Source organism: Corvus hawaiiensis, chromosome 3 (genome assembly GCF_020740725.1).
Source record: "Corvus hawaiiensis isolate bCorHaw1 chromosome 3, bCorHaw1.pri.cur, whole genome shotgun sequence".
In the NCBI taxonomy this organism is placed as follows: domain Eukaryota; kingdom Metazoa; phylum Chordata; class Aves; order Passeriformes; family Corvidae; genus Corvus; species Corvus hawaiiensis.
Window position 1 is genome coordinate 105,490,745 of NC_063215.1, and position 14,958 is coordinate 105,505,702.

At 37.7% G+C, this 14,958-nt stretch overlaps 1 protein-coding gene across 3 annotated transcripts in view; it reads left to right on the forward strand.

Annotated features, from left to right (window-relative positions):
- NVL (nuclear VCP like) overlaps window positions 1-14,507 on the forward strand; it is a 38,774-nt gene extending 24,267 nt beyond the window's left edge. For 2 of the 3 annotated variants that reach the window (XM_048296125.1, XM_048296126.1), the window contains 5 exons: window positions 3,106-3,212; window positions 6,895-6,971; window positions 8,451-8,539; window positions 12,395-12,465; window positions 14,251-14,507. In XM_048296125.1, the coding sequence (XP_048152082.1) occupies window positions 3,106-3,212; window positions 6,895-6,971; window positions 8,451-8,539; window positions 12,395-12,465; window positions 14,251-14,295 (389 nt within the window). In that variant the 3' untranslated portion in view covers window positions 14,296-14,507. The other variant, XR_007202001.1, reaches the window with a different exon arrangement.
- The last annotated feature ends 451 nt before the right edge of the window (window positions 14,508-14,958 follow it).

A 14,958-nucleotide genomic window follows, 5' to 3' on the forward strand; every position in this document is an offset into this window, starting at 1 on the left:
GTATGCACTGAATTTCTCTAAATGTGGTTGGCTCCTGTACAGTTGAGATAAGAAATGAATAATCAACTAGAAATGAATGTGGGATTAACAGATTCTATTTAGAAAAACAGAATGTCCCTGTTTAGGGAATTCATGCACAGATACTTTCAATAGAATGTAATGATTCTGTCAAATTTTGCAATAGTTTGAAGAGCAGTGTAGCAAACTGTAATGTGACATAATTCTCTAGAGGTTAGTGCCTGTTTTAACTATTAAAAACAAAACAAGGAATAGATATACTCTAAATATCTTCTTATGTAATTTTGTCAAATTATTTGGAAGATGATACTGCTGTCTTCTAATGACAGTCAACACCACTGACCACCTCAGAAAGGCAGAAAATTATTAACTAGACATTTCTCCTAATAGGAGTATATTCTCTCTGTGAGACAACTGCTTGGAAAAGAAGTGCCGTGTTTTACCACATTTCCATGCTTCACTTCCTTTCCAACTTAAGGGATAATAATAGGCTTTGAAAGGGGTATCTGCGATAACTACCTTAATTTCATTAAAATGTTAAATGTATCTGAAATGAGTTGACTTTCTTCTGTTTAGATAACTTTTAAGGTAATAGATATGGAGAGAGTGTTATGATTTATCAGGGTGGAATGTTTTGAAATTCCTTAAAGGGGAACATTATTCAGTTCTTTTGAATGGATATGAGGCGCATCTAATGAGTGCGTTTGCCCAATGAGTAAATACTAATTTTCTGCATTATGTGACTTGAGTTTTCAAGAACTTCAGGCCCAGGTCTGAACCAGAAGAATGAAATTAGTTGATTCATAAGGAGATGGGGAGTGTAGATCTCTGTTTTAAACTTTGGTGTGGTCTTGTTGCTGTAAACCACCATTACTGCAGCTTATCAAGTTCTGTCAGTTGTGGTAACTCTTTGAATGCAGGCAGTGTGATCATTTCCATACAAAAAGATGAATGCAACTTCAGACCACATCACTGACTTCACATTGTTGGACAAATAGCAAATACCATGTTCTCAGCATGCAAAATGGAAACAGTATTTTCCATAGCAAGCTTAATATTTTAAAATATTATTTAATATTTTATTTTTGGAATGTTAGAATGAAGAAATCAGCAAGTGCCTGGTGTTGTAATGCAGTCCCTATTGAGAGGATTTGTTTTGGTGTTTGTAATTGATCCTTTGAGTGAACTTTGTCATCTCCTATTAATAATGTGACAAGAAACACAGGAACAGGAAAGTGCACTTGTGTCAAAAGCAAGGGAAAGTGTCATCTGGAACGATGCACAGATGTGTAAGTAACATGTTTTTGTCTGTGCCTGCCATGGCAGGGATTCTGTTTAACCCTTGTTTCATCTGGCCTGGATTAAATTAATACAACCAGTCATTACTTCTTTTTCCCCCCTCACCATTCTCATCACAGTCGCAGTAGCTGATTTTTGCTTCCATAAATGCTTCTGCCCCTGACTGCTGTATCTTAGGGGAAAAAAATGCTTTTGTCCAAGGAAAAGATAATGGAGTTGTTCTTTAAGTGTAAGTGGGAGAGCAACTGGAACAAAACTATGAGTATCTTTAAAAAGTGGATCAAGACCATATTGTGGTAGGATCAGGTAGTTCAAGTCTTGACAGAATTGAGCAAACTTTTTTCATTTGCAAAAAAGGGACAGCTTTACTTCCCTGCTACTGTTTTAGGGCGTGGGTGGTGTCTGTTTTCTTTAAAACATCTATACAGTAAAGATTAGCAGCTTCACTTTTCCCACATTTCACTTTAATGTACACAGCTGCAGTTTGTCTGTTAGCTCCCTTTTGTCAGCAGGGCAGAGCCAATGCAGGCTGTCAGCAGCCTCATTGGGAGGCCTTGATCATTTCCAGCTTTAGACTTAGATGGAGCTGTCAACTGCCACTTCTGGGAAAGGTTCTTGCAGCAGTTACCTCACACATCCATAGAATTTATATACTTGAAAATAGTCTGTTACAGTAAAAGTATAGATTTCTTTATATCTTCTGTGAGTGCTTTTGTGACTTTGCTGCTCATGTTGCTGTGGCATGTAGGATATCATAGAGCCATAGAATCATTTAGGTTGGAAAAGACCTCAAAGATCATGGAGTCCACCTGTTAACTCAGCACCGCCAAGTCCACCACTAAACTGTGTCCCCAAGTGCCCCATCTACACATCTTTTTGGTACCTCCAGGGATGGCGAGTCAATAGAATTCCTCAGTGAAATAGAGCAGTTAATACCATTATTGGTTTTTGGTAGATGGGGAAATAGGGCATCAAGAAGCATTGAGAAATACCATGCAGACAGTTTGTGCTGAAACACAGACAGAAATTGAGGCCTTTTCCAAGTTACATGCCCTGTCTGTATCTCTTGTTATACCAAAAGCATTTATATCCTGACTTAGTTTGTGTACATAGTAGTGAAGCCTGTGGTTCTAAAAGGCTGCTACACATTTCTGTTACACTTAAGCTTTGAATGATTTTCTAGAAACATTTGTGATAATTTTTGCTTTCTTACTTCTCCACACATCATAAATTTGGAGTCTGTAGTTCTTCCTGGGAAACAAATTCTGTACTTTGCAGCTATATTTAGTACTTTCATGGGTTTCCTGTTTTACCATTCAGATTACTATTATGTAGTAGAAATGCAAATGACCAATAAAATTAAGTTTGCATATGGGTGGTTGTGATTGGCCCTGTGTACTTGTTATGCTTGACTTATCACTGTCCCATTGGGTAGAGTTCCTCCCAGTAGAACAAACTGCTAATAATTGATGTGGAATTCCTCAGCAAAAATGTTCTAATTCTGTATTGCCAGATACATGGTTGTCTTCATCTGTGAAGAAATGAAACTGGTATTTATGAGCCATCATTGAGCAGATGTGGCTGAACTGTCCTGGGTGGTAGAGACAAAATTCAAAAAAATGAAACTTTTTCAGTCAGCTACTTTTAATGCTCAGAGCTTCACGTCACAGCACAAATGCTTCTTGGAGTCTTGGTACAAATATGCATATATTCCTTCTCATGTGGAGACTTTCCTAAGAGTGCATCTCATTTCTGTGTTAATTCTTTTCTATTTTTCCTCTCCCTAAGATATAATTGACCCAGCTATCCTGCGTCCTGGTAGGCTGGATAAAACCCTCTATGTGGGTTTGCCACCACCTGAAGATCGACTTGCTATTTTAAAGACCATCACCAAAGTGAGTATTTGGAAATATAGCCTTAATCTTGAAGCTTGGTGGAATGATGTAAGACAAATTAAAGGTTACAAAGAATTGCAGGATCCTGTCTCATTAAATACTTTCACGTATTCCATGAGGTCATAAAAATAATCCCTCAGCCCATCTGCTGTTAAATTTGCTCTGAGATTGCAAGGGGCTGATGAATCTTGATTAAAGCAAACCTGTTAAACACAGAAGTTGCTGCCTTTATAGTCATAGTTTGAACAGATTTAATTAGAAGATTCCTATCTGTGTGAGTAATGGGCCTAGAAGTGTTTTGTAAGCTTTTTTTGGGAGGCTCCAGACATTCACCAGAATGATTCACAAGCTCCATCTGTATTTGCTTAACAGTAATTGTGACATGTAATTGGCTTTAGGATTAAAGGAAGCTTGTGATGATAGAGGTTGTACGTTAAAGTAAATGTGAAAATGTGAAATCTGTGCTTTCATGGGTCCTCCCCACAGTTATCAGCACAATCTGCCACTCAGAGACTTGGACTATAGAATTCTGTGTGAGTATTTCTCCAAGTATGGCACAGCAGCAGTCAAGGCCTTAAAAATGAACATACAGAGCACTATGAATTACTTGGATATTTTCTGCTTTTTTCCAGTAGATCAACACTGAGTGTTAAGAGCAGGTGTTCTATCAGATCGGGGTTTTTTGCTGCAAAGGAGACAAAATCTTTACTATAGAGGAAAGATAGCATTATGAGAAGTGTGGCAAAAATTACTTAGTGTATTTGTAATAAAAGATAATCCACACTTGTGTAACCTTAAAGTTGTGGTGTATAGGCCATAGTTGATTCAGAATTCAGAAAGTGGGAACTTGTTCAAGCCTGTTCTTTCATGCCAAAATGGATGTTCAGAGAGTGAATTCTCATTACAAATTCAGGATTTTAGACTTTCCTTCGTTTGTTCTCTGCATTACTTCATGGATGAAAATATATTAAGTGTTCCTCCATTTGCTATTTGCACTAGACCAGTTTGTTGTTTTTAAGTTTTACAGAAATACTTCAGTTAATTATTTTTATAACCCTGTTCTTAAAGATGATTGCTTTTCATGAGATGTTGAGAGAAATTGAGTGTAACATCCTTGAATCATTTTTCAAACACACTGTAAGGAATCATGATGTTTGTTTTACCAAATTTATTTTCAAAGGTTATTAGGGGTGTAGGAGAATAGTGCAGCAGAGCTTGATGCTTTGCTCCCTTCACTGGAGGAAAAGGTGGTATTAAACAGAGCTGATTTCGCTCACTCTCACAAGCTTCCCTTGCTCACACTCTCACAGCTACATGTAGTCACCAAGATACACAAACCCACCTGGCAGGGGCAGGATCACTCGTGGGAAGCACTGAGAATAAGTGAGAATTAAGTTCTCACTTCATCTTTTGACTTCCTCTTGTTTGGCAGTGACCAGCTGGTTGTTAGGGAGAGCTGTTTTCAGTTTCCCGTCAAGAATCAAGTTCAGAATTGGGTTTACTGCCATAAATCTTGGGTGAGGTGGCTGAAAAGTGTCTTTGCTCCCTTCTCCTGGGAATCTTTGTGCCTACAGTCCTATCTTCCTGTTGGGATAACATCAAGAGGCGTGGCAATGGGATGTGGTAACCCTGTTATTATCCCATTGCCAGAGTGTTTTTGTCTTCTGCTGAGAAGTCATATTTGATGTGGCCTGATCTGCTTATGGGCCTTCTTGTGACAGAAGGAATACATTGCACAGTGTTTATCACCTTGGTTTCTGTGGATCCTGTCACTGGTTATCATGTCGTTTATCACGCATTTTGGAATGCAAGATGCTTTCATGCATGCTTAATTCACACTAATCTGACTATTTTGATTACAAATCCTTGTGGTGAATGAGGAGTTAAATCTTTAAAGATGTGTAGGAGTTACCTGAAAGAAGAACATGGAGTAAGACGAGGGGAAAATGTGTTAAATTAATTGAAATACTTTAATTTTTGTCAGATTTCACCCATGCATTCCAGGTAAGGAAATTTGAAAAATTTGAGAACACCTCTGCTCAAGGCTAGAGAAAACAAAATGTTTGGTGCAGATGTGAGTGGCTTCTGGATGATGGCATGCATTCCCAGAAATCTCCAAGGAATACACACACAGCATGTGGAAACAGAATCACTGCTTAATGAAAACATGGATGCTTAGAAAGGCAGCATGAGGGGTAGAAAAGGGACTTGGGGGAGGAAGACAGACAGCCTAAATGTAGGCTGAAACTTTGTTGTGAAAGACTTTTATTTCAGTTAACTTGTACAAATCAGTCATTCCCAATTATGCACATTATGCAAGAGAATCCTGTCTTCACATGTTTCTGTTACTACTGGACTGACATTCCTGCAAGCTGCATCAAGCTCCTCTGCTGCACAGAGCTTGGCACCAGAGCAGGCAGAGCAAAAAACGCCTGGTGTATTTGCTCCTCAAATTTTGTAGTAGTGGAGAAGGCATCTCTCTGGCTTGCAATTTCCTATAAGAATTACCAAAATATCCCATATGAAACAGTATGAAGCTTCCTTGTTTCCAGGTTAAAGTCTCTCAGGATGTTTTCAAATGAGGCTGCTCCTTTATTTTTTTGTTACTTGTTATGTTACTATGGTTTTTTTCCCTTTCTAACATTTAAACATTCATTCAAGATTGCTTCCTTACTCTGCCTAGTCCTTGACTGTTCCACTGCCTGTTAAGTATTGAAGTGTTTTAACTTGCCAGTTACTATATATTTTATTTTTTCTCTTGAATATATTGTAGATATGCAGTATATTAGTTCCTCTGAAGAAGTCAGAAAATAATTATGTGAATTTGTTCATTTCTGTCAAATGAGTTTCTGGCAGAAATTCGTTATTGTATCAAAAAAGTGTTCTTTCCTGTCAAAACTCAGACACTGTTTGATACAAGAGACATCTTGAATCTCTGCACTATCATGATACTACTTTACTGTTGTCTAAGGATAACAGGGAGCATCTCCAACCTTAACAGTGTTTGGAAATTTTGTTGGCTAGTTTCAAATACCATTTATAATGCAGTTTAGTATTTTTTGCTGTTGGAGATGCAAAAATAATAACAAAAGAAACCACTTCTGGGATCTTCGTGGAGGAAGGAATAATAATGTGGAAAAGTAGTGTCCAAAAATCTACAGTATATGTAAACCTCTATGAAATCCAGATGGAAAACTTCTAAGTTTGAAAATTCATATCCAGAATATAAAAGATATATAATTAATTTAGTCTTAAAGGTGACAAGAGTAAACTGACATGCCTATTGCTTAGCTGTTTGATTTCAACACACAGTAAAACTAGAGGAGCTGCAGCTAAACAAAGCTGCTGAAGCAACCAGCTATTATTATTATTCCACATATGGAACAGTGCTGGTGCCACAATGCCCTGTGGCAGGCTGGCCATCATTTCCTTAGAGAAAATCTAATCTGTGGGTGGCAAGTAAAAATTTAACAATACTTAACATTTTATAATTAAATAGTTTTAAGGCTGATTATCCTTCTTGTCAGTTTGACATTAAAAATATTAGTATTTGTGGATATTGCATGAAATTTGTCAGACCCCTATATGATTCCTGATTAAAGATAACTAATCACTTCAGGGATGGCATATGTAAAAAAAAAGTTTTCTTACCTTCTCTTTTTTCTTACCTCAACCCCTTTAGGATGGCACCCGACCTCCACTAGACAGTGATATAAGCCTGGAGGAAATTGCTTACAGTCAGCATTGTGATTGTTACACGTGAGTACCTTCTACTTTCGACTTTCCTATTTAAGGTGCAGTGCCAGCAGTTTTCTGATGCATGATCAGGTGTGTTTTGTTGGTATTATTAAGAGGGTTTCTCAACTTTACAAACCTTTGCCCTCAGGCTATTTTTCTTGCTTTCACTTGTGCTTTTTTCCAAGAAGTTGGTAGGAATATATGGATGCTGAAGTCTTCTTCATCTGGAAAAGTCCTCTTCATGTTGTAAATACAGAACAGTAGGGGCATCTTGGTTTCCCTTGCTTTTATTTTATAATTCTTGCATCATCTGAGGACAAAAGAGCCCTCTTTAAGTTGTGGGCTGATAATGATGATAAAAGCAAATTGGTTAAACAGCCATAAGCAACTTGTTTTGTCACAGAGTTGAGAGCAATCTGTTTGACAAAGTAATGAGGGCCCATTTCAACTTGTGCTTTGGGAATAGCAAGGTGTGGCTTTAGGGAAAGCTTGATGGCCATATCTGTCAGAATTATTTGCAGTTATGGTCCATAAAACTTAAAAAGCTTTAAGCTATTCAGTAAGTTAGTAATAATGTTTTTATGGAGTTCACAGAAGATAAAGTTTACAACAGGCTGCTTGCCACAATATTACTTGGGAAAGATGAGTACTTTTTCTTCCTACACCTTTCATTGTTTTATGGTCCAATGTTGTTCTTTTTCAGTGTGGGGGGATTTTGATTTGTTTTTTTGTTGTGGAGTTTCTGTGGTTTTTTTGTTTGGGGTTTTGTTGTTTGGTTGTGCTTTTTTTGATGTTTGAGTTTATCTGTATTTTGAGTTTGGGGGTTTTTTGTGTGTGCGTGTTTGGGTTTTTGTTGTCGGTTTTGATTTCTTTGCTTTTGTTTTTTTTTGGGGGTTTTTCTTTTAGCTGGTTCGGTTTAATTTTTGCTTTTTAAATACTTTATGCCTAGTACCCCCAAATGAAGCATGGGGAGTTAATTTTGAAAATTTTTTTTGGTTCAATGACTTTCACCAGCTGAAAGGCTTGTGAAAACTTCCAGCTGTTCCAGTTCCAGGAAACTGGAAACAAGTACTTAAACTGATCTGACCATGTTTTGTAGATACTGTTATTTTAAGCATGTTTACTGTTCGTGCAGCTTTGAGCAACTTTTTGTAAAGATGAGGGACTTCATTTGATTCTTTCATAAGATTTATAAAAAAAAGAAGTTATGATCCAACCAGGTGGCAAATTATTTATCAACTCTTTGGCGTTTTCAAAGATGGGGTTTTTGCCTCTTCCCTTGCTTTTAATTCATTTGATCTTAATCTGTGACTAAAATCTGAAGGGCATCACTCCGTAATGCAGGGTAGTCGTCAGGCCTCTTTCCAATGTTCTTAAGATGAAACTTTGTTACAGCACAACCAATTTTTAATGTCATTTTTAGTGTCTTGCCTTTCTATCTGCCATCAGCAAAAGACAAGAGGAATTTTTCTCCAAATAATCTGTTGTTTGTATCTCTAGAGGGGCAGACCTTTCTGCTCTTGTGCGTGAGGCTTCCCTTTGTGCCTTGAGACAGGAAATGGCCCTGCAGAATACTCAAAGCAGGAAAGGTAAGAAAGCTTTAAAAAGAAAATCTTAACTGAATAGTGACAAGATAAATGGAATGTAAAGTGTTTGAAGTAGTTCAAGACAAGCATGAAGCTGTGCAAGCTGTATATCATTGACTGATTGACTTCTGAGCCAAACAAAAGTCAGTCACATAAGGGGAGGTAGGGGAGGGTACAGGAAAAATGGTTATGCTGGAAAGTCAGCATAATTTTTATTTTTAAGGAATTGAAGCTTGCAACCCTAAAGAAAAGATTCTGTTAAATGGTTATGTAAGCTGATTATTTTCTAGACTAAATACCCCTTTGCCAATTTTCCCTATCACTACCAAAGACTAATTGTGCTGACGTATTTGGAGGAGGGTTGTAAACTGCACATTCCCTGATTACCTACCTTTGGCCCCCAGCTGTGTTGTGTAACTGAGCATGTACATCCAGCACTGATGGAGCTGGGAAAATCTGAGTGCCACTTTGGATCTTTGGTGCTTAGCTCATCAGTGCCTCTTGCCAGGACTTTAACAGGGAGTTATAAATTGATTCAAGTACATTCTCTGCCCTTTCATTATCTGTCTGAACTTCTGGTATAAATTGTGTGTTCCTGGCATTATTTAAATTATAGATTGAAACTTTTATATAACATGCCTGTCTGTCTAGATTTTTTTCCAGTAATTTTGTTTCTTATTTTACCCTTAAGTCAAAATGCAAAGCTAAGATGGAATTGTGACTTTTCAGATTATGTCCTTGGAAAATGTCATAGGCTTTCATTATGCCCCTGATTTCTAAGAACAACACTGGAATTTTAATGGCTTTGAATGCTTCTTTTTGATCTAATACCTATCCAGTCTTGTCTGGCTTTTAGCAACCAGTAGGTTAACAGAGCAGTGTTTGTAGTCCTTGTTCTGAGGCAACAAGCATGTTCAACTAGAGGGGGAAAACACCCTGAGCTATGAAAACCTTCGCTGTTGTATGACTTAGTTACCCGTTTTGCTTGCTGTAGCTGGAGAAAACTCTTGATTTGAGATGGAAATTTCTGAGTTTATCCAGTTCTTTTTTATAATTGTTCAGAATAGAGCAGACTTTATTCAAAGCTGTTCATCACTTAAATTCAGCCTTCAAGTTAGGATTGCAGCCTAAGCACTGACTGTATGGATGTGTAGGCAGCCAGCAACAACTCCCTAATATATGCATGGCTTGATTTGCATGTTTATAGCAGCTGCTTGCTTGGACTGTCCTTGGACTTCCAAGACATCAGCCCTGATTGATATGAAAACATATAAGGTGGTTTCTGATTTGAAACCCTGTTCATTTTTATCTTCAAGATAAGACTGGGGATTTTCGTCCTTCAGTGTGACAACAGGACACGCTCAGCTGCTTCCCTCCCATGCTCTGCTTGACTGTGGATGGGTGCTGAGTGTCCTTCTCAGTCAGTGCTTTGGAATCAGGGCTGCTCCTTTCTATTCTGGAGAAACTGTTGCAACTTCTTGTTCGACCTAATATTTTCCTCTGGAATAAATTCAGGGGTGTGGTATTTTTAACACTCAGCAGTAGTTTGCTTGAAGGTAATTTTAGAAAGTGAAATGGAAAGGTACCCTTTTTGTGATATTTTGTAGAACAATTCAGAAATTCTACTGCCAACTTGAACAGGCAAGCTGATCATGTTAGTGACTATGGTCTGAGAATTGCCAGATACAGAAGTTTGTAGGGGAAATTCCAAACAATTGGGCAGATTTCCACTTGCATGAGGTCCTCCTGGATTTCCTCATCATTGGCCCAGCATTTGACTGCCCAGAAGGGTTCACTGTCATTTGCAAACTTGGAGTTTCACTTCTGCCTCCCTTTTCCAAACCACTCAAGATGCTGCATAAAAGTGGTTTCAGCAGCACTGCCAGAGTGGGACTCACCCTACTGCAGCAGATCCTCAGAAACTTTGGGTGAATACCATGTGCTCCTGGGGACTTCTTCCCATTAACATCTTAACTCACCTCTTTGGCTTGATCTTGTATATTTATTTCAAATAGATCTAGTTGCAGAGAATGTATAGGGTATGAGAAATATCATAATAGGAGAGATTCTTACCTATTTCAGCTGCAGTGACAAATACAGACCTTCTAAACAATGACCCTTTTGGTATGTTTTTATAAAAGACAGCCAGTGGCCCCACATCACCTGCATAGTCTGTAAGGCTATGAGAGAATCTGGGAGACCTTTTGGTAGAGCAGTTAAGAGCAACTGTGGTTTAACAAGTGAGAATGAAGTTTTGCATCTTTGCAGTTGAATTTGAAAAGCAAGATCTGGTCCTTGTTTGATAGGAACCACCTATCCCTCACTCATCTATGTAAACAGGAAAACACCAATTTCATATTTAGTGTTTCAAGTACTTGGTCTTTTTTTTAAAAGATTGTACCTGTTGATATACTTCATTATTCCGATTTATCAATATAAATGGTTTTAAACAATAAAATATTTGTACCTACTTATTCAGACTAAATGGTTTTGTCATCAGAAATCAAGGCAAAGTGTGTTAATGCAAGTAGCCAAGGTCTGGATTACTGACAGCTCCATTTTCTACATGATCAAGCTCTGGGCAAGCTTTTATCACATAATAAGCATGAAGTAGCCTAACTTACTTGCAGTGAGAGGTAGACTACCCAGCAGGAGATTTTCTCCCTCCCTATAGCATTGTCACAGTTTGATTAAAAAGTTACATGCTTAAAAACAAAAGTGAAAGCAAAACTGAATTCTTGTAGGTTCATTTTATTGTTTTATGGAGTTTTAAAGTAATCTGACTTCTCAGAAAGTCCCAAATGGAACCTTTTCCTTACTGTAAATAGCATTTCCTTGGGGAAACAGGTTAAATTCCTAACATTTTAAACTTGCATCTTCAATTTTTCTGGGTGTAACTTTATCTGGTAATAGGAATGTTGAATATGAGTGCCACAGAAGTGAGATGACAGAGCAGTGAGGTTGTATGTTTAGTTCAGTGAACTTTAACCTTCATCTTTACTTTAAACACAGGTAATAATAACTGTAGGCTATTTGCTCTTCTGCTTTATACCTTTGACAAGGTATATTTCATTTTTAATTTAGTACCTTCCATTTGCTATTTAGTCTTTTACTATATCAGCAGAAGATTTTTGTTCAACTCGGGCTCAAAATCTATTAACAGTTTTTTCATGGTGGCACATCCCATTTCATGTGGCAAAAGTGGAAGTAAAAGCAATAGTCATCCTAATGAAAGACATTTTAAAAATGCACCAAACAAGACTACAATTTGTATTTCTGTCATATCTGATACCTGTGCACAGTGTCAGCTTGTAATGAATCTTTCTAGTAGTAGCATCTTGGGATTCTTAAGTCAAGATTAAACAAGGTACTGCCTTGTGAGAGCAGAGAAATCCATTACTTATTTGAGGTATGCTTATGTTTTAACATACTAAGAAAACCTGTTCAGAAGGCTATTATTAGGAATAATTACTGTGGATAGCTGCATTAAGGTCAAAATGGCAATTTGCATAAACTTAAACACAGGGAGTTGTAACAGTGAAAGCTTTCATCACTTCTGTCTAACATCAGGGAAGGCAATGATATGAAGCCAATTATTTAGAAATTGAGTAGAATTGGAATGATAGCAAAATGTTTTCTAGGTACTGCTTAAATAACAGGGAAGCTTAATATTAAATTTATGTTAAAAAAAAAAGCGCCCCAAACTGGAAACAACAGGCTTTGAGGGATTCACTTCCAGAAAGGTTAAGGGAATTTAGTTAGTTAGGTTTCCTGAACGCTGCTTTGAAATACATAAAACAGTCACTTAATTGCCACTTGTCTGCAATTTTAGTAATTTATTATGCTCTGTTCTTTAAGGAGGAATCAAGATTTCTCGTAAACACTTTGAAGAAGCTTTTAGGAAAGTGAAGTCTTCAGTATCCAAAAAGGTAAGATAATATTCGAGTATGTAAAGCTCATTACTCCCTTGGGAAGGACACTCTTGTGATGCTGGAGACCGGTGGGAATGGTTAAGGTTGCAGCATACTTAGATGTATTTCAAACTGACAGTACCTGTTTGTGCATTAACAAACCTGATGTTTGTGTTAAGGTCAGGAATTAAAGCCTCCCTTTTCAGCTGTAGATGATGCACTGCATGTAGGTGGCTTACCAAGATACCAAGATTATCTTTTAGTGTGGTGCCTTGGACTTCACTGACATTCCCAGATTGATTATTAACCTGGCCCTAAGCTCTTATGGCTGCTGAATTTTCAGTTAGAAGTCAAGGCCTTTAGAGTGCACCACATCCTGCCACAATCTTTCCTTCCCCACGACAATGACACACAAAGATTCTCAGCCTTTTCTGTTGGTGTGCAAGAGATGTAAATTTGACATGGGACAAAACACACTTGATTATCTTAGTTACTTTTTATCACTCTTTTCATTATTTGGATTTGTCAAGGAAGTCTGTTGTAAACGTTTCCTTATGTCCGGTTCCTTTTAATCACTGAAAGGAAAGCTGTTCAATCACCTTAATTACTGTAATTTTGAAGTTAATAGTTAATGTATAGGACTTGCTATTATTGCAGAGCTTGTATATGGGTCTCCATGTGTTGCCAAGAGTGTACTGCAGCCAGAATACAGCAATGTATTCACTTTTAATGCTAGCCAGAGAGAAGTTAGCTAACTATTTCCTTTTATTATTATTGTATTTTGATGGTCAGTGACCTTTCATAAAATTTAAAAGTGATCTGTGGCTCCAAGAACCTTTAAAGATGATGTTGGTTGTTGTTTTCCCTTTGCTAATCACTAAGCAAACAGCCACAAAAATGTAAAACATCTCCTCTAACATAGGACAGGAATAATAACTGTGAAGTATTAGAACATATTTCTTCTGGTTAACCAAAAATGTTATTCTGCATCTCAAAGGCAGCTTAAATATCGTATGTCTGAGAGTCCTATATTTCAGTTATATTCATCTGAAGACTTTTCAGTTAGGTATTTTGAAATATCTATTGCACTACAAGATACTTATCTCCCGTTTCCAGAGTCTACTTCCTATCTGCAGTCTGACAAAAACTCTACAGTCCTTGCTATGAATACTGGAAAATCTAAAAAAAAAGGCTAAAAAAGCTACATCTTACTGATCTAGTGCATTTACCTCTTCTACCCCATACACATCTGTATTTGGTTTAATTGGTTGACTCAAGATAAACAAAAAAAAATCCTTAAAGCTGTGGACAGACATCACGTTCTGAAGCCAGTTATTTCAGTGGAAGTATTCTATTCCTCAAAAGTGTCATTTTGAGTGACCAGTGCAAAGGGTTAAGGAACAGTTAAGTTAGATTAGCAAAAGATGATGTCTGCTCATTGTGCAGAACTAGAGGGGGGCAGGAAAGTGTCAATTCAGCAGCTCCCTGGTGAAGAGGGCAGTACCTTCTCAGTGAAGCTGCCATCTAACCCAGCATGGCAACATAAAGAGTAAGAACTCTGCCCAAGGCCTCTGTGAACTACACACCATTGGTGACTCTCCCTGGAGACCCTCATTAATGAGCCAGGGTAGTAGGGGTTTGCCTTATTTAGGTTTTTGTCTGTAAATGTTTTAAATGCAGCTAGTAGCTCATAGAGCTGGTTTGTTTCACTTGCTTGAATAATACACAAAGTCACTTTTAAATATTGTGTAAGCTTTTTACCACTATCTGAGGTATTTTTCTCTATTCTCTTGGCACTGTTAGGATCAAATCATGTATGAAGAACTGCATCAGTCACTGTGCAGGTGATACATTTGGACAATTCCCAAAAGAGACTCATTCTACACTGGTGAAGAGTTCTGCAGTTCCTGTGCCTGTTTTCAAGAGACAGGTTGGAAAGAAGCTGTACTAAATCCATCTCTCAACTTTTTATACTGCATCTGAAAAGAAGGTCATCACAACCTACTGCTCTAAAGCATCCTTAATTTAACTGTCTCCAGAATAAAAGATACAATACATGCTTCCTGCTTATAACCATTTCTATTTTCAAAATGAATGCTTTTAGTGCTAAAAAGCTAATACCATTCTGATACATTTGGTGCCCTGAATCTGAAATCTGAGGCACAGGCTAGCCCCTCCAAGTGTTTACACTGCTCAAATAGCTGTTTTCAACCACCAGAGAAAAGTGCTGTGTTTTCTAGAACGAGGACACAGAGAAGCACTGGGAGGACAGAGCTGTGAAAGTAGGCTGGGAAAGTGCTGCAGTGGATGTTACTGCACGCATTTTCTGAGTACAGTGACACATAATTGTGCCAGCCCAGGTTCTCAGAGCTGCTAACAGCTTCCTTCCACCTTACCAAAATAAACTGCCCACAGATTGCAAGCTGGGAGGGTTACCTAGGAGAGAGTAAAGTTTGGAAACTGGCAAAGTGCTATTATAATATGATTCAACCTAGAAAACATTTGAATTAA